Source organism: Monodon monoceros, unplaced genomic scaffold (genome assembly GCF_005190385.1).
Source record: "Monodon monoceros isolate NGI ecotype Baffin Bay Population unplaced genomic scaffold, NGI_Narwhal_1 Super_Scaffold_18, whole genome shotgun sequence".
NCBI lineage: Eukaryota > Metazoa > Chordata > Mammalia > Artiodactyla > Monodontidae > Monodon > Monodon monoceros.
In genome coordinates, this window is record NW_021703774.1 from 130,727,351 (window position 1) to 130,746,474 (window position 19,124).

The following is a 19,124-nucleotide window of genomic DNA, read 5'->3' on the forward strand; positions in this document are numbered from 1 at the left end:
AAGCGCATACGGACCAGGCAGGGATAGGATTTAAAGAGCTACAGAAGGAACGTTCAAAGGCCAAATGGGACAGCCCCCATCTTCCCTTACGACTGGAGGGAAGAGGAAGGGAATAAAAACAGACTGGGTCCTTACTCTGTGCCAGGCTCTGTGCCGGGTGCCGTGAATGCATCAACTCAGCCTTTCATCTCCTCACAGCCAGAGGATGATGCAGGGACTAGGTTTCCCTCATTTTACAGCTGAGGAAACTGAGACCTGGAAAATTTGAAATTACTCTGTCTAAGATGACAAAGCGAGCTGGAGAGCCAGGATTTAAACCTGGGTCTCTCTGACTCCACTGTGTCTAGCAAGAAGAAGATGGGGTCTCGAACCGAGGCCAGACAGTGCACTGGGTAGACAGCTTAAGCATAGATTCAGGGCAGAGCCTCTGAGCAAGAACCCAGAGGATGCTGGCTCTCAGAATAGCAAGAGGCATCATTTGTAAGAACTGGCACAAATCACTCAGGGCCTCGACTTTTTCCAATCCTGAAATCCCTCCCAGCCCTCCCAAGATATGCCGGAGGAATGACCAGGCTGTCACTAACAATTTAAAGGTAGATAAATCATTTGGTGAATGCCCCCCAACCCTGATTCCAGCAAAAAAAGACCCCTGCTGTCCACAATCAAAAAAGATGCACTGTTTGGCAAAGGCATCTGAACTGGCTAATCCCCCCCCCCCCCCCCCCCCCGCCTTCTCAAGGTTATGGTGGAATCTGGGCGCCTTCAGAAAACGGGCCACCTGGTAGGACTCATCACGTCAACTTCCTTCATCTCAGTTCAAGCTTAAAAGGCCTCTTCACTGGGAAGCTCCCCAGTGAGGTTTTTCACGCACATCTGGAGACTTCCTACAATAGGCCTTTGAAGCGGCCTGAAGTATTCCAGGAAGTCTGCCTCACTGGGCTGAGGTTTAAAGAGCAGAAACCCACATTTATTTTTCTTTCCCGCCTTCTTTGACAAAACTCCCCCCAGTGGTTTGTGGGCATTTGCAAAGCAGCCCTGATTTGCAACTCACTACTTCTAGGGCTGCAGTCTTAAAGAAAAACAACAATGAAGCAAATTCAGAGGGAGCACTGGTACCAGAAAGATCTGTTTATGTGTTTGGCTCCTCCACCAGGCTCTGAATTCATGCTTTAATCATCTTTGTAACAGGAAGAAAGTAGACTCTGGACTCAAAGGGACTTGCTTCATTACTCAGCATTGGTGACATTCTGTCGAATCACTTAAACTCTCTGATCTGTGAAATGAGTTAATGGTGCCTGCCTTATGTGGAGCACTAAACGTTACATGAGGTGGGGGAGAAAATCACTTTGCACATTGTCCGACATGGACTCCATCGGATCTATGCTGTCCCTCTGCCAGGATCACCCTCCATCGTATGGGCTAGAAGCTATTCATTCTTTACAAGTCAACTCACATGGTGGTTTCCTCCTCTGGCAATGTTTTACCTCCCTCTTGCTTAGGTTAGTTTAGGTAGGTGTCTTCTATGCTTCAGTACCTCCCTATCCTCTAATCCGTAGTTTATTGTTATTTCCATTTAAAGTATATGCCCACCATACCCCCTACCGCCACTGTAATAACGACTGTAGACACATGGGATCTTCCTTTTTCACTGTTGTTATCTCCATACCAAGCACAGTGCCTAGTATATTGATGTGCTCAGTGAGTATCAACTGATTAATCAATGCATTTAACAAATATTTATTAAGCACCAACTCTGAGTCAGGTACTATTTTAGCTACTGAAGATACACCAGTGAATAAAACAGACATAGCCCCTGCTTTCAGAAGTTTACATCCTTGTAAGAGTATCAGGAAATACACTAAGGAAATACACAGAGAGACTTCCAGTTACAGCTCAACTGTGTAAAGGAGTTAGAAGTCATTACCCCCATTCCTATAACAAGAAAAGAGCTAACAAACTGAAAATCACTGATCTGTCTTGGATTGTTTGGAGAACTGAGGTTACAGAGCAAACCACCACCCTGAGATCTGGAGAAACAGGATAATTCTAGAGAGTTGCAGTTGAGATCTTCTTACCTAGAGCAGAAGCCACTGGAGGCACAAACTGGTAGGGACATTTAAGTGATAATTTTGATGAAGTGCTGGGGGCTGAGCGTGGACTAGCATGAGACTGAGAAACTTCTGGGGCTTCAGTCTTACTGGGAGGCCCACCCTTTCATGGGTTTTACCTCCAGGAACCCTACCAGATTCTCACTGTAAAGAGGCAAGAATGATCCCCTACTGGCTCCAGCAGGAGTGAAAAAGAGGAAACACTGTGAAAATATGCCAGAGAGATCTTTATAACAAAGGCCTACTTTTAAGGGGAAAAGGCTTAACCAGAGCCTTACCCCACCCAGGGGAAGGACATCCCTCCAACTCCAGCTCCTTCCAGTCTCCCTTTCTCACCTACAAGGGAGGAAAAAAGGTAAGAAACATTTGTGAAGGTCACAACCCAAGGACATAGGCCCAGGATTCAATCAAAAGATTCTAGGCTGTTTCCCTTCCCTACACCTTAAAATGATACAAACAGGGCTCCAGTGTAGTAATAGTGGATGACAACTGAAAGAGCTACAAGATGCAGGCTCTATTTAAGGAGGAGTTCTTGTGGAAGCCCAAAGACAGGGGAGCAATTTAAGCCTAAATTAAGCAAAGAAAAAAGGAAAAAAAAGACGAAGAAAAAACTAAATAATAAAAAGCAGAAATCAGTGAAATTGAACACAGGAAAACAATACAGAAAAAATCAATGAAACTGATTTTTCATTGAACAAATTGAACAATGTATAAAAAGAACTACACACCACAACCAAATAGAATTTATCCTCGGTATGCAAGGCTGGTTCAACATTTATAAAAATCAATCAGTGTAATTCACCACATCAACAGGTTAAAGAATAAAATTCATATAATCATATTAATAGATGCAGAAAAAGCATTTGATAAACTCCAATACCTACTCATGATTAAAACCTCTCAGCAAACTTGGAATATACAGGACCATCCTCAATTTGATAAAGAACATCTACAAAAAACTCTACAACCTCAATTTGATAAAGAACATTTACAAAAAACTCTACAGCTAATATCATACTCAATGAGAAAAAACTGAATGCTTTCCCCCCAAAGACTGGGAACAAGGCAAGGATGTCCTTTCTTACCACTCTTATTCAAGATTGTATTGCTCTTAGCTGGTGCAATAAGACAAGAAAAACAGATAAAAAAGCATACAGATTGAGAAGGAAGAAATAAAACTATCTTTATTCTTAGATGACATGACTATCTATGTAGGAAACCTCAAAGAATAAAAAAAATAAACAAAACACCTTTTTAAACTAGTAAGGGAACATAGTAAAGTCACAAGATACAAGGTTAATATATAAAGTCAATTACATCCCACCAATTACTAGCAATGAAAAATTGGAGTTTGAAGTTAAAATCATTTACAATAGCATACTGTAAAAAACCAAAGTCCTTGGGTATAAGTTTAACACAAAATGTATAGAATCTACACATGGAAAAGTACATAACTCTAATGAAAGAAAAAGAATATTTAAGTAAATGGAGAGATATTCTATATTCATGGATTGGAAGATTCAATATTGTTAAGATGACAAATTTCCCCAACCTGATCAATAGATTCAACACAGTCCCAACTGAACACTCAGCAAGCTATCCGTAAACAAAACAAAATGATTCTAAGACTTATATGGAAAGGCAAAATACTTATTAGTCACTATAATACTAAAGGAGGACAAAGTTAGAGGATGGACATAACCTGACTTCATGACTTACTATAAAGCTATAATAATCACAATAATGTGGTATTGGTGAAAGAACAAACAAATAGATCAATGGAACAGAAGAGTAAGCCCATAAGTAGACCCACACAAACACATTCAAATTGATCTTTGACAAAGGAGCAAAGTCGATTAACAGGATAAAGGGTAGTGTTTTCAACAAATGGTGTTGAAAAAACTGGACACACACATGCAAAAAAAAAAAAATCTAGATACTGACATTACACCTTTCACAAAACTTAACTCAAAATGGATCATAAACCTAAATGCAAAACGTAAAACTGTAAAAGTTCTAGAAGATAACACAGGAGAAAATCAAGGTGACCTTAGGTTTAATGACGAGTTTTTAGATACAACATCAAAAGAACAATCCATGAAAGAAAAAAATGATAAGCTGGATCGTTAAAATTTAAAAACTGCTCTGTGATAGACAATTTTAAGAGAATGAAGAGACAAGCCACAGACTTGGAGAAAATATTTGTAAAACATATATCTGAGAACTTATATCCAAAATATACAAAGAATACTTAAAATTCAACAATAATAAAACAAGCAACCCAGTGAAAATATGAGCAAAAGATATGAACTTCACCAAAGAAGATAGACTGGTGGCAAATAATCATATGAAAAGATACTCAACACCATTTGCCGTCAGGGAATTACAAATTAAAACAATAATGATATACCACTACATAACTATTAGAATAGACAAAATCTGCAAAACTGACAATGTCAACACTGACGTAGATGTGGAGTAACAGGAACCCTCATTCTTTGCTGGTGGAAATGCAAAATAATACAGCTACTTTGGAAGACAGTTTGGTAGTTTATAACACATCTAAACATGGTCTTAACATACAACCCAGCAATTGTGTTCCTAGGTATTTACCCAACTGGTTTGAAAACTTAAGTCCACACAAAAACCTGTATGCAAATGTTTATTCATAGTCACCAAAAACCAGTGGCAACCAGATGTCCTCCAGTGGGTGAATGGATAAACAAACTGGTACAACTATACAATTGAATATTATTACACAATAAAAAGAAATGAACTACCAAGCCACAATAAGACGTGGATGAATCTTAAATGCATATTACTAAGTGAGAGAAACCAGTCTGAAAAGGTTACATATTCATGATCCCAATTACGTGACATTCTGGAAAAGGGAAAACTACTAGGGTAATGAAAAGATCAGTAGTTGCCAAGGGCTCAGGGAGAAGGGAGGGATGATTAAATACGTGAAGCACAGGGGATTTTTTTGGGGGGTGCTGCAATTATTCTGTATGATACTGTAGTTGTGTATATACAACACTATGCATTTGTCAAAACCCCTGAATGTTACAGCACAAAGACTGAACCTTAATGTATATACATATACAGATACATTATGTCAGATGGCGATAAGTACTAAGGAAACAAAATCAAGTAGGATAAGGGATAAAGAATGACAGGAGTAGACAAGGCAGTTTGTATAGGGTGGCAGGAATGGCATCTCTCTGATAAAATGATAGTTGAGCAAAGATCTGAAGGGGATGAGAGGATGAATCATGCAAATACCTAAGGAAGAGGATTCCATGGAGAGGGAACTGTACGTCTAAAAGCCCAGAGGTGGGAGTGTGTTTAGTATGTGGACAGAGAGTGAAAGGGCCAGGATAGATGGAGCGGCCTGGCCACGGGGCGAAGAGCCAGGCCGGGCGGGCCTTCTAGGCAACAGTGAGGACCAAATAAATGAACCAATAAGTGAGATGAATGGAAACTGTTCATCTTGAAATTTATTTTAGGTACTCCAGCCTTTCAAAAAAAATTTAAATGAAGAGTCATCCTTTGCAATACACCTCCCTCCCCCAAGCATACACAAACATTTTATCATAACAATACCAAAATCTCTTAGCCTGCGATTGCTCCAACAAGACCCTCTAGTCCCACCGAAGCAGTCTAAGGCATGTCATCTCCTTTCCAAAACAAAATTTCAGACTAGTTTCTAGAAAGGCAAAGTGAAATGAAGGCTTGAGGCCAACTTTTCACATAATTCGATTAAAAAAAAAAAACCAACTCACATATGCCTGAAATCTTTAGATAATGGAGAGAAAAGTGGATTTTCCTCTCTTCGTTATTAGAGCAATTGGCTCAAAGTCTCATTTCATTTTGGACATATAGGCACAACCCAGAGTCTGTAATTAGTTTCAAACCACCAAAGTAGAAACAGAATAAAATTTCAGCTAACTGAAGGACCTTTTTTCCCTTGACATACTTGGCTTTCAATGGCTAGAGGCATAAGGCATGGATCCAAAAAGCAAGCTTATGACTGGGACTGATTTAAAAAAAAACAAAATAACTTGCAAAGTATGCCTTGGGTGAGTCCAGTATAAGCTCCTTACCTGCTGCCTTCTCCCTCTCTAGTTCTAGTCCCATGTAAGGAGAGAAGTTATCCTGAAGGATGACGAAATCCCCAATCATTGGAGGGCAGTCCCCACCAGGCTCATCGCTGGAATGCTAAGATAGGCACAGAGCTCTCACCTCTTTCAGAGGTTTGTACCAATAAGGATGAAATAAAAAACACATTCCTTTGTACTTCCTTTTAACCAGAAAGGTGGGTGCATAGATAAAGGCATTCGATTGCATGAGTATGAGAGTAAAATGTGGATCTCTCAATAGTGGGGAATTGATCTCAGAATATCTTGGTTGATTTATGGCTACACTCAATCACTGGCCACGTCTTTGGGGGAGTTAACCTTTATGAACCTCAGTTTCTTCATCTGTAAAATGACAATTATGATGTCTGCCTGCAAAGCCCTTATCAAGATGAAATATAAATAAGTTCATTTGTATCTTTTTGTTTTGGAACTTATTTACAAAACAGAAACAGATTCACAGACTTAGAGAATGAATTTATGGTTATGGGGGAGTGTAGCGTCAGTTAGATTGGGAATTTGGGATTGACATGTACACACTGCTATATTTGAAACAGGTAACCAACAAGGACTTACTGTAAAAAAAAAAAAAAAAATATATATATATATATATATATATATATATATATACTTTCTAAGGTTAAAAAACTAAAAAACTAAAATAATGAATATGTACTTGAAAAAAAAAGGTGAAATGAAATATGTCCCTAAAATGCCTAGAACAGTGTCTGGCCTATAATAAGTGATTAACATGCATTCCTTCCTTTCATAAACATACATCCTATATTTGTACCTGGCATAGATTTGGCAAACAGCAGCCTCCTGATAAATGTCCGTTGAGTAAATAACTGTCTGAATGAACTATCTCCAGGGAGTCTTGAATGATACTTTATATAATGACACTTAATATAATGCTGATAGTAACTACCACTTACTGAGCACTTACTGCTGGTCAGGTGGTATGATACATGCTCACATACATCCTTTCACCGAATTCTTGTGACTACCCCATAAGATAGGCCTTCTTTTAGCTCCACTTTACAAATGAAGAGCTAAGATGGAACAATTTTCCTAGGATGACACAGCTAGCAAGCAGCAGAACTGGATTTTGAACCCGTATCCTTCTGATTTCAGGGGCCATGTCTTAACTGCTATAGCATCCTGGGCAGAATTCTAATGCACATGAAGAAAACAAACAACAACAACAAAAACAAAAGGCATTTCGACTTCTTTTGTTAAGGAAGACTCAACTAGGGTGACTAAGTCTTCTTGCTGCTCCCAGAATAGTCCCATCTAGTTGGATTGGCAGCTACCAGGCCGGAAACAGGTGGGACTGGTATAGCTGCCAGGGACCAGCCCTTGAGAAAGTGGCTGAACAAGTTGTCCGGTCCTGTTCCCAGAAGCTGGTACAAATCTGATGGGGATGCCACTTGTGTGGGCTGGCATGGGGTGGGGGAGGAACCTGGGTGCTAGAGTCTTACCTTGAACAAAGAGGTAAAAGTGTCTAAAGGACAAAAACAAATTGTTCAGAGAAGGGGAGCTGGAGGTGTGGTACAGGGGCACAAGTCCTACAGGAGTGGGAAGCTAGAATCAAGGGCAATGGGTGTGGCCAGGAGCCAGGAGGTCAGGGTGTGAGGGTCTGGGTGGAGGATGGAGTGAAAGGTTCCAGACAGCTGTGAGAAGTACCAGGCTGTGGCAGGAAGCCTTCTCAGTGGGAGGTCCCTGACCCTGTGGTGCAGAGGCAGGACTGTCAGTGTGCAGGTTACAGGGTGGCATAGAATAACCTTACCCCCAGAACACTCCTCGAGGTGAAACATGCCTTAGAGACAGTGTGAAAATGACTAAGAGCATGGACTCTGGGGGCCAAACTGCCTGGGTTCAAAGCTTAGTTCCTCTATTTACCAACTGTGTCACCACAGCCATGTTACTTAACCTCTCTGTGCCTCAGTCACCTCATCTATCCAAAGGGAATAACAATGCCCCTTATCTCATGGGGTTTCTATGAAGATTAAAAATATAGAGAAATGGCTAGAAGGAGAACACAGAAAGTGCTGGCACACAGAAGTATTTACATGTTACCTATTGCTCTTATTATTACCACCTCCCAGAGTTGATGGGAAGACACATGAGATGCTGTCTAACTCAAACAGCATATAATTCTTCCCTTTTCCCTCTTTCTTCACACAGTGCAACTTTAGCAGTAGAGCCAAGATGTGAACGTAAATCTTCAGACTCCAAGTCCTCTGTTCATCAAGCATGGCTGTCTAGTAGTAAGGTCTAAGCAGTGCGGGTCATGGCCCTCTGACTCCATAAATCTACCCTTCTCTTCTTGCCATGTCCTCTTCAGTCACCCCAAACCCTAGCTCTTGTGGCTCAATCCAAGGTGAACTAACAACTGCATATCACACTTGTGAGTTCATACTACCTCCTCCTTCCTGTCTTTCCCAGCTCTCATCCAGCCTGACTTCGTTGGCAGAGTAGTTCCTTTCATCATGGCATCTCCCACTCAAAAGCATTCCATGGCTCCCTAGTGCCTGCGATGGGAGGTATCATAGTGGTCCAGGTGTAGAGCATCTAATTCCTGGTGTTCTCCATCTGAGTCCACGGGCAATTGATAATAGATTATAGCATCAGAGAAAGCAAGAACAATTTAACCAGCAGAGCCGAAGATTATACTGTATGGGCATATCTAAAACCCCACCTGCAAGCACGTGCATCCACAGAAGAAAAGTAACAACAAAAAGCCCTGTGCTCTTGAACTAGGCCTGTGGAATAGTTCTGATTTTCCCACTAACATTTGATCGCTACAATCTAAGCCTCAAATGTTCTCATCTGCGAAACAGGACAACACCTGTGTCACTGAAGGGTTGGTGGGGTTAAAGGAGAGTGTGGATCTAGAGTGCCTGGGTCAGCAATCCTGCACCTAAGTGTTATCCTAATTAGCACTATTATTATCCTCTCTCTGGCCTTCAAAGTCAAACACAACCTGTTCCCTATTTACTCATTCTGATTTGCCAGAGTTCTCTGAGATTTGCTGGGCCTGTCCCTTTGAGACATTTCCATTTCTATGTCTTCTCTCTGTGGTTCCTTTCCTCACTCCCATGATACTCAAATCTGAGATTCTCTTTTTAAGATCCTGCCCCACGTTAGAGGCCCAGCTCACATTGGACCGCCTCCTGGAAACCGTCCCTGCCTGCACCCCACACCCCCGGTCCATCCTCTTGTCCCAGCTCCCTGAATTCACACCCACTCACGATCTGTACTAAATAACTTAACTTTAAAAATGCCTGCTGTTGTTCCAATATTTTACACTATTTTCTCACCCCAATTAGATTGTAATCCTTTCTCGAGTAACTGTCGATATTTTTTCCCTAATGTTAGTTGTCAGCATTAAATAAATGTTCCCAAAGCTCCTAGCAACGTTTCCTCTGAGGGTTAACAAATGAAGTGTAAAAACTCCTGGGAGTTCAGAGGTCGGGAGTGGTTTCTACATCTTTTAAATGAAGATAATGATACCGACCTCACAGGGTTGTTTGATGCATTGAGATAATGGGTATAAAATTGCCCAGAAGTCTGCAGAATTGAAAACATAATCTGGCAGAAGAGAAGGAAAAGGCAATAGAAATTGATATGAAGCTGCAAAAGGAGGCAGAAGGAAAAGGAGAACCGTGGGGGAATGCAAAGGATCGCTTAAGCAAACAGATGTGTCAGGCATCTCCTATGCGTCAGGCACTGCACTGGGTAATTCATGTATATTATTATACACGTAGGATACTCGTGAAGGTCACAAGTTCTGGAGTCAGGATACTGGGTTCTAATCCTAGGTCTATCTGTCACCAGCTGTACGACCTCAGTTAAGCTATTTAAAATGTCTATGGTTGGACTTCACTGGTGGTCCAGTGGTTAAGACGCTGCACTTCCAATGCAGGGGGTGTGGGTTTGATTCCTGGTCGGGGAGCTAAGATTCCACATGCCATGGGGCACAGCCCCCCAAAAATGCCTATGGTTTATTTTCTTCATCTTTCAATTGGGATAATTTAAAGCAGGGGTTGGCAAATTTGTTTCTGTACAAAGCCAGATAGTAGATATTTTAGATCTGGTTGGACATACAGTTTCTGTTTCGACTACTCAACCTTGGAGCTATAGCATGAAAGTAGCCACAGAGTAGACATGAACAGATGGGCATAATTGTGTTCCAGTAAAATATTATTTGCACAAATGGGCAGTGGGCAAAAATTGGCCCATGGGGAGCAGTTTGCCAACCTCTAATACAGACTTTACCTTACACGGTCTACAGAGAATGGAAGAGTTAATACAGTTCATGCTCTTAGAACAGTGCCTTACACACCGTAATTGCTCAACAAATGTCAGCTGTTGTTACGATAATGAACCCATGGAAGAGGTGTTAGTATGGCCTCTTATAGGGAAGAAAACTAAATCTCGGAAATAACTGGATAACTTCTTCAAAAACTGACACCATCTACTAGTGGCAGAGTAAGACTCAAAGCACAGGCTGGTTGGTCTTTAAAGTCTATAGTTTTTCCACTGTAATTTTGTCAACTTCACAGATCTTCAGAACCAAGATCTTATTTCATAGATCCAAATAGAACCTATAACTCTGATCCTTTATCTCCAAGTGTTTTGGGACTTGACTCAAACACTGCTGACACACAGAACGATGAAATCAGGCCTGGGATCCAAATGAGCATTTCAGGCAAGCCCTTGTCTTTATATCCCTTGAGTCCTGATCCAAGGCAGTGGGGAACAGGTGTGGAATCTACATTCGCCCCCCTCTTGGGTACTCACACATTTGCAGCCTTCGCTGGCCTTGGCGTCGGTTTCCTATGACACCAATGGATCAGCTGCCTTTGGGGAGCCCTAATTAAGTGCACAAATAGGGCAGCCTTCCCAAATCTCACATTAGTTCTGCTTTGGAATGCCAGAATTTTCTACCATGGAAAAATGCTTCATGCCCTGACTCTTAACAAACCCACAAGTTCAAATGCATTTTTGGGGGGGACAAGAATCCCAAGCTGTTATGTGAGAAGGCAAGCAAAGAAAGGGCTTTTCTTGAAAGGGGGAAACAAAGGGCATCCAGAAATGTCACAAAAATGCCCTGCAAACGCTCCAGCTTGCCTCGAGCTGTTCTTTGTCTGAAGAACTTGAAAGTGATTTATGTCTCTTTTTCCTCGGGTCAGTGATTGGCTTCTTAAACCTGAGACTCTGAAGCAGGTATTGTCAAAGATTTCTTTCCGTATGGATAAGAAGAAATCCACGTGGGATAAAAAGCAAAAGTAATCCCAATTAAATGGCACAGACTTTGTGCATTTCAGAACTGTACCCCTCTGTGACGTGTTATTTCTCTCTTGCCCTCCTCTTCCCCTTCTTCCTCCTTCTTGCTTCTCACCCCAAAGCCCAGTCTACCAACGCCTATTCTAGGGAAAGCCTCTCTGGTTCTGTAACTGAGAAGAGACCATAATGGTTGGTTTGGAGCATGTGGGTTTAACAGCAATTAGCTGTCTGCTTTATCTTTAATTCCACATCTTCTGGAGTAAAACCATTTAGGCTACAGACCCCAAAAAGCATTGCATGTTGTCTATGCCCAGAGTTCAGTGGACCATTGTGTTGACATATTTTCCCTCATCAAAGGATTGAAAGTGGGTTGGCCTTCGACTTGATACAAAAAAATACAATGGTGGGAGCCGCTGGGCTGGGAGTCACACAGATTTACCACCACAAGGGCATCTTCCAGGCTCCAGGCTGTCAACCAGCCCAGGCCTCTGGCAGGACAAATGCAGCCCTTCAACTGGCCACCATGGGTTCCTGCCCAGGGAAACAGCAGCCTCTGTGGGGCTTGTTGCCTCAGGAGAGGTGAAGGAGCCTTTAATAAGGGTAGCCATAGTTTATTATCCCAATAAATTCTCCTTTGAGTCCTGGACAGTTTAATGATCGATTATTAATAATTAGACCAGGACATAAGACATAGGCTGGGTCTGTCCTTGGGTGTGTTATCACCTCTCCAATTTACTTCTGTGGAGCTCCTGATGGTTGGGAAATTTGCAGAAATGATCTCTCAAGGGTCATAGGGAACTGGGAGTTTCAGACTTTGAATTTTGATTTTGATGCCCTTATTCTGTGTTGCCTCTTCTCACAGACTCCACCAGAGTTTAGACTTCACAAAAGCAAAGATGTACCTAGAAAATACGGAAACATACCACAATTACTAACTGTATGCCTTTCTGATGCCAGCAGCTGGGAAAAGGCTCCATTCCCCAACAATCAGGAAGGGCTTTCTCCTTGAAAGCCCCAGCTCAGGAGTTTCCAATCTCTGGACCAATACAATCTCCAAACCTTTTGGAGACCTACAAAGAATTGTCAGCGTCTTATTTTGCCAAACGAGAACCTTTGAAAAAAAAAAAAAAAAAAAACCACCAAAAAAGCTACTCAACGTTTACTCTGACCATGATGTCATAACAAAAAAGCTTTTAACATCAAAGCAAAAAAACAAAAAAAAAAGTTATCGTGATCTCAGAATACAGGGAAATCATTTAAATTGTTTACATACAGCTTTGTTAAAAACTCAACAAACTACCCTTATTTCTTCATTTCCTCTGTACTAGTGAAACTTTGCTAAGGACCTGCAGTAAGGGCAAACTTCACGGGTATGTCACATGTGCAGTCATCCAGGGTCCCACGCCAGGAAGGCTCAAGCTTGGGGTTTAGTGATCTGCAGTCCCTGTTTTGAAATTCTTAATTTTATCTTTGAATGTGTACTTTGCGGACGAAGGCTGATGGGACAGCAGAGCATGTGCTGGGTGTGGGGCCTTTCCCTGTCCAGGACCAGCCTGCTCCCTGCCTGGCACCTTACCCCATTTCTCCATTGCTGACCACGCACCCCTGGGGTGATGACAGGGTGGCATGGGGTGGCAGGAGTGTAGGGACAAGCACAGCTGCAGGGAGAGCCAGGCCAGGTTGTGAGCCTGCAGTGTCTCAGGGCCAGGCAAGCAGTGTCTCTCCCCACCACTCCCCACTGCCACAGAGGGTTGGGTAGGCAACTGGGAAGCTGGAAACCCTTGGGGGTCACCTGTCAGCCATGAGTGACTTCCCTGCCCCCGGCCAGGGGCCCACATTTTCATTTGGTACCAGATCCCATAAATTACACAGTTGGTTCTGCCTGTGGTAGTCCTCTGATGACGTCTGAGTACTGGACTAGCTGAGAGATCCTTGCCCCTAAAGAGCCCCTCCACTCCCCTCCTTGTAAGAAGATGCTGTGAGTAATGGCTGTGCTCCCCAGACTTCCTCGTGGAAGGCGAGTTTCCCCAGAGGCTAAGCACCCGCCTGTTGGGAGCCATTTCATGCTTGGCCTGGACTGGGTGCTAACTGTCATCCTCATCATCCTGCACAGGTGGGTGGCTCTTCACAGTTTAGAAAGCACTTTTCCACTGTGTGTGTGCACGCTTGTGTGCATGTGTGTGTGTACACACACACTTTCTTTTTTTTTTTTTGCGGTACGCGGGCCTCTCACTGCTGTGGCCTCTCCCGTTGCGGAGCACAGGCTCCGGACGCGCAGGCTCAGCGGCCATGGCTCACGGGCCCAGCCGCTCCGCGGCACGTGGGATCCTCCCGGACCGGGGCACGAACCCGTGTCCCCTGCATCGGCAGGCGGACTCTCAACCTCTGCACCACCAGGGCAGCCCTCCACACACACTTTAATCTCACTTTCTGTAGCTTGGTGAACTTGAAAGAGCTTATACTTTGGATTTTCACACAAGTCTAGGTTCAAGTCCCAACTTTCTGGCTGTGTGGCTTTGAACAAGTGATTTGCCTTCCTAACTTCTTGCTCCTGTCTGCAAGCGGAGATGATAACATCTACCTACCTCACATAGCCTCAGTTACAGATTAAATGTGGTTATAATCCAGCATGTTCCCAGGTGATCAATTAACATTCATCCCTTTCCTCTTCCTGGCCTACCTCTGGAGATGTGGAATGATACTTGGGGAGGCCACATCTCACCTGGGAAACCCACCCAAGAGGGGCTGAGCCAGGCATCCTCCTGGTCTGTGGGCCTGTCCATTGTTCAAGAGGCAGCACTGCCACAGCAGGAAAAAACCCTGGACAGGGGAGCAGGAATGACTCTGCAAACACGAGAAGCTGCTTCTCAAGGATCTAGATTTGGGCTCACAGGACTAGTTAGTTTTGGCAGGTGAGAGGAAACACTGAAATGGGGGAACAGATGTAGAGGGCAAGGTAGAAAGTATCAAGGACAAACACAACCTCCCTCCCACGTCTCCCACCTTCCAGCCCTGCCCTTTGGAGAGGCTGGCAGGAATTTTGCAACTGTGTTGGAAAGGTTCAGGAGGGCAGCGTTAGACGTGTTTTAGACTAAGAATCAGGAGGCCTGGATTCCAGTCTCAGGTTTTCTCTCTACAACCTTGGGAATGTCACCTCCCACTGGGAACCAAATGTCTCCAACTTTTAAATGCACTAGACTAGATGACTTGTTCAGTTGATTCCAGCTTTGATACTTTATGTTTAATTAGAGAAAGGATAGCTATAAAAACATATTCTGTAACGAGCTGGGACAGGCCCCCTGAACTAGGAGGGGCCCCTTCCAAGCAGTGGCGTTAGGATAGGCCTGGCCCTAGTCCAGGGATGCTGGTTTCCCGGGCAGGCCATTTGTTGAGACTTCATAATGGCTGGTCACCTGATGACTCTTGCATCTCTACTCACACCCAAGGCACCTTGTTCGAATGGGCTGTGACTGACTTGGTGAACAGTAACAGACTCAGACATTTTCACGCGAAGTGTTTCGACAGTCATCTCCAAACAGAAAGAGCACAGTGGGCTGTTGTGACGAGAATTCTGGGGAGTACTGTTTATGGCTGTGTTTTTGTTTACCCTTGGCCTAGTACACAGGGTACAGCTGAAAATGGCCTCAGCTGAAAACACTCTCTTTTCTTTCAGGGCAAACTTTCCAAACTTTTACATGCAGGCTGTCAGCTCCAGGCCCACTGCCCCTGTCTCCACCTCCTCTGCTCTCCCAGAGAAACAGGGGCCCCCCAGCCCCGTCCTGCTTGGCCTCTGAGTTGCTCCCAACAGAGGCGGGACAGATACTGACAGCGTAGCGTTAGGGATTTGGAGCCAGATGGTTCTGGGCACAAATCCCTGCTCCTCCACTTGTTAGTTGTGTGATCTTACACAAGTCACTTGCCTTTTCTCACCCTCAGTTTCACCAGGTGAAAACTGGAAATAACAGAACCTACCCAATAGGACTGCTTTAAGAATTAAAAGGAAATATATCATTGCAGATAAATCTTGAGGGACATCCTTAATTGTGTTTTTTTTCTCTCTACCTCAATCATTTTGGTTGATCCGTAAAAACCAGGCTTCTGCCTCAGTTTCCCTTCTTGAGTTTTGATCCTCTTTCCTACCTTGTGCTCCAAACCCAGCAGAATGGATTGGGCAGGGGCTCTGGCTGTGCTGCCATTTCTCCTACCCAGGGACTCCTGACTGCAGACGAGAATCTTCCCATTGATGGGCAGGAGATATGAGGAACAATAACAGTTAATTTTATTAAGCATTTCCTATGTTCCTGGTTTATCATCATTTCTTCTTCATAACAAGCCTACAAGCCTAGAGGTAGGCCCCACTATCAATCCTATTTAACAGATCAGGAAACTGAATGCCAAAAAGGTTTAGGTCCAAGGTCACAGGGCCAAGGGTAGTGGGGGCTGAATTCCAACCCAGTGTGTCTGACTCCAGAACCTTCTCTTTTAATCACCAGCCTCTCTGCTTTTGAGTTTTAGGTATTCCCTGCATATTCATTCCCGTCTTTTTCAATAACCATCACCACAGTAGCCACCAATAATTGAAGCCCTATACTCATGACATACATTATCCCATTTGACTTTCCCAGCAATCCTATGAAATAGCTATTTTCATACCCATTTTGCAAATGAGAGAGCTGAGGTCAGAATAAGTACATTATCCAGAGTCAACTGGCTGTGAAAGGAGGAGCCAGGATTCAGATACTGTATATGATTTCTTTGTAGCTCCTTGATCACTGTACTATATGCCAAGGGCTTTATAAGTATCAACTCTCATAACAGTCCTATGAGGTAGGTCATACCAGTATTTCCATTTTACAGATAGGGAAATTGAGGTAGAGAGAGATGAAGACATTTGTTCCAGGCTTCACAAGTAAGAGTGGCAGAGCTGGATTTTGAACCCAGGCAGTCTGGCTCAAGTGTCTGGGCTCCCAACTTCGAGTGTTGTGTTGCTATAAGAAGTGAAGGATGCCAGGCAAGGGGAGGGGAAGAGATTTCAAAGGAGAGGGAATTGTGCCCGCACAAGCAGGAGGATCAGTGAGTCCAGGAACGACAAAAGCTCTCCACCCACATGGACTGCAGTAGTCCCCCAGAGCCCTGGCTTCTCTCCGCCAAGAGGGGTCGGCCACCCTGGAGAATTTTCCAGCATTGAGCAATGGCGTAGGTGTTTAGTTTCCCTTAGGCCCACAGAGATGCATCATGAGGAAATTGCCTCAGACTCTTGGGCAAGCTGTGACTCCACGATTCAGCTACAAAATCCTCAGAAGAGATGAAAGTCAACAGTCTTAAGTGACCAGTTACATTTACATGTGTGTGGGGAGAAAAAGACCTTTTATCAGGAGGGGCAGAAACAAACATGTATTGAGTAGGCTGAGACATGGGAGATGTTAAACCTCACAGCAACCCTTTGAAATTGTGATTTGCCCCATTTTACAGAGAAATAAACTAAGGCTCAGAGCAGCAAAGTGATGTCCCCAAATCAAGTGGTAAGTACAGGAGCCTGGATATGGTCCAAGGTCCATATATATGACTTCAGGCTGCCCGCTCCTAGTTAGTTCCCTGCTGCCTCTCATTTGCCTAGGACTGATCCACATGGTTTCAAAATTTCCCCATAATTATTGGTGAAATTACCAAGAATGTCTGCAAAAACAGAGACCATTCTGCTAACCCGGGGTGTTGTAGTCTAAAATGTTATTATTCTGAAAAACACAGCTCCAGGAAAAGAAACAGTTTACAGGGAAAGTTTCCAAGAAATCTTGAAGCCATAAAGAAGGAGATTCACAGATGTGAGTATATGAAAATTTAAAACTCCTCTATAAGACACAGTAAGCAAAGGTGGATGTTGAAGGTCTTACTACAAGAAAGTCTTCAAGATAAATGACAAAGGACCGATGCACAGAGCACACGAAGAACCTCTCCAAATCCCCGAGGGAAAGACCTACGACCCTAGAGGAAAATGAAGAGAGGATGTTAATAGGCCATTAACAGAAGACAGAAATTAAGAGACTGAAGATATAAAGAAAATGTTAATTCTCACTAGCTACAGGGCAGAGGCAAAGGAAAAGAACAATGAGCAGTCATTTTCTGCCCGAGAAATGGGCAAAAATGTTAAAACGACTGACAATATGCAGTGTTGGCAAAGGAACAGGGGCACTGTTGGCAGGAATACAAATTGGGACCGCCTTTTTGGAGGACATTTTGGCCACAGCTAACATAATTTCAAAGGCATAAATCCCTCCAGTAGAAATTCCACTTTTTTGTATCTCTCCAAGAGAACTTTTCATACTTGTGTATAAAGAACCATACCCAGGATGATCCTTTGATTGCTGTTTGCAAAAGCCAGATACTAGAAGCTACCTACATGTCTATCAATAGGACATTGGTTAAATCATTTTTTATATGTGCCGACTGTGGAATTACTACCAACATGTAACAGACATGCGCTGGCTCTATATGCACTGACATATTCCAAATATCTAATAAGTGAAAAAAAACCTTGCACAACAGTTTTACTATATGACCCTATATACACATATATGTCTATGAATGCCTTAAAAAGCTTAGAAAGACATATAAAATGGACAATAGCGATTACCTCTGGGATCAGGAGAGGTTTGTGCCTTTCCTGTTTACTCTTTGATGTTTGAGTTTTTACAATGTAAGTCGATTTCCATCATTTTTCTGTTATCTAAAGAGGAGCGAGTCAGCCACAGAGACAGAGACACTTGCCTTGTGTTCTGGGTTATGTCCTGTTCATCCAGGATTGAGCAACACTCTGACCCAGGGCTGAGTCTCCCTCCTCTGCTGATGCAATCAGAAAGCAGCTCCTTCAGAAGCTGCCCTCCCCTATTCTCTCCCTCTCATCCCTCTCATTTCCAAAGGGGCTCACGCATCTCAGCACAAGCACGTTATACACATTCCTCTCAGGCACATAGTCACTCAGAATAGCTACTGCGTAGGTTGGTTCACCACCTGAGAACTTTTGAATCATGCACCGATTCTCGTCACCTTGATAAAACTCGTACACAATCACACGCCGAAACAACTACAACAGCAATAACAAACTGTCAGGCTCCCTTAGCACAAGCCTTGATTTAAACCATGGGTCCAATGGGCACACACTGGATGTAGAGCTCCTTAAATAATAGCTCTGCTAGCTTAAAACGTATCAGATGTTCCTTTAGCCTTAGCTCGCCCAAGACATAAACTATGTGTTCGGGGGAAAGCAAAGTCAAATGACTCATGACAGAGTTTGTTTTTAGTATGAATTATTTTTTCTGGCTCCTTGCTTTTAAAGACGGATCCTTTTCAGATGGGTGGATGCAAGGGCTGCTGGGAGCTGGGCTCTCAAGCCTAGTGGTCCCCCCTCTTTTGAAGGCTGGTAGTGGATGTCCTGGGAAGGAGAGCTGATTTCCCATATGATCACTCCCATGATGCACTGCTTCTTCTTTTTCCCTTCAAAACAAGCCAGGCGATGGCGGCCTGGGTGAAGTGGGGGAAAGGGCACTGGATTTGGAGTCTGGGAGACCTGAGCTCTGATTCCAACTGTGCC

The 19,124-nt window shown here is 43.3% G+C and overlaps 1 protein-coding gene across 10 annotated transcripts in view; it reads right to left on the minus strand.

Annotated features, from left to right (window-relative positions):
* Window positions 1-19,124, minus strand: part of FGGY (FGGY carbohydrate kinase domain containing) — a 432,084-nt gene that overhangs the window by 50,866 nt on the left and 362,094 nt on the right. Inside the window, exon 15 of one of the 10 annotated variants that reach the window (XM_029226871.1) lies at window positions 11,368-12,438. The exons of the other annotated variants lie outside the window; for them this stretch is intronic. Coding sequence (XP_029082704.1) covers window positions 12,412-12,438 — 27 coding nt within the window. The 3' untranslated portion in view covers window positions 11,368-12,411. Of the gene's footprint in view, window positions 1-11,367; window positions 12,439-19,124 lie in introns of those variants that run through there. 10 annotated transcript variants of the gene reach the window in all.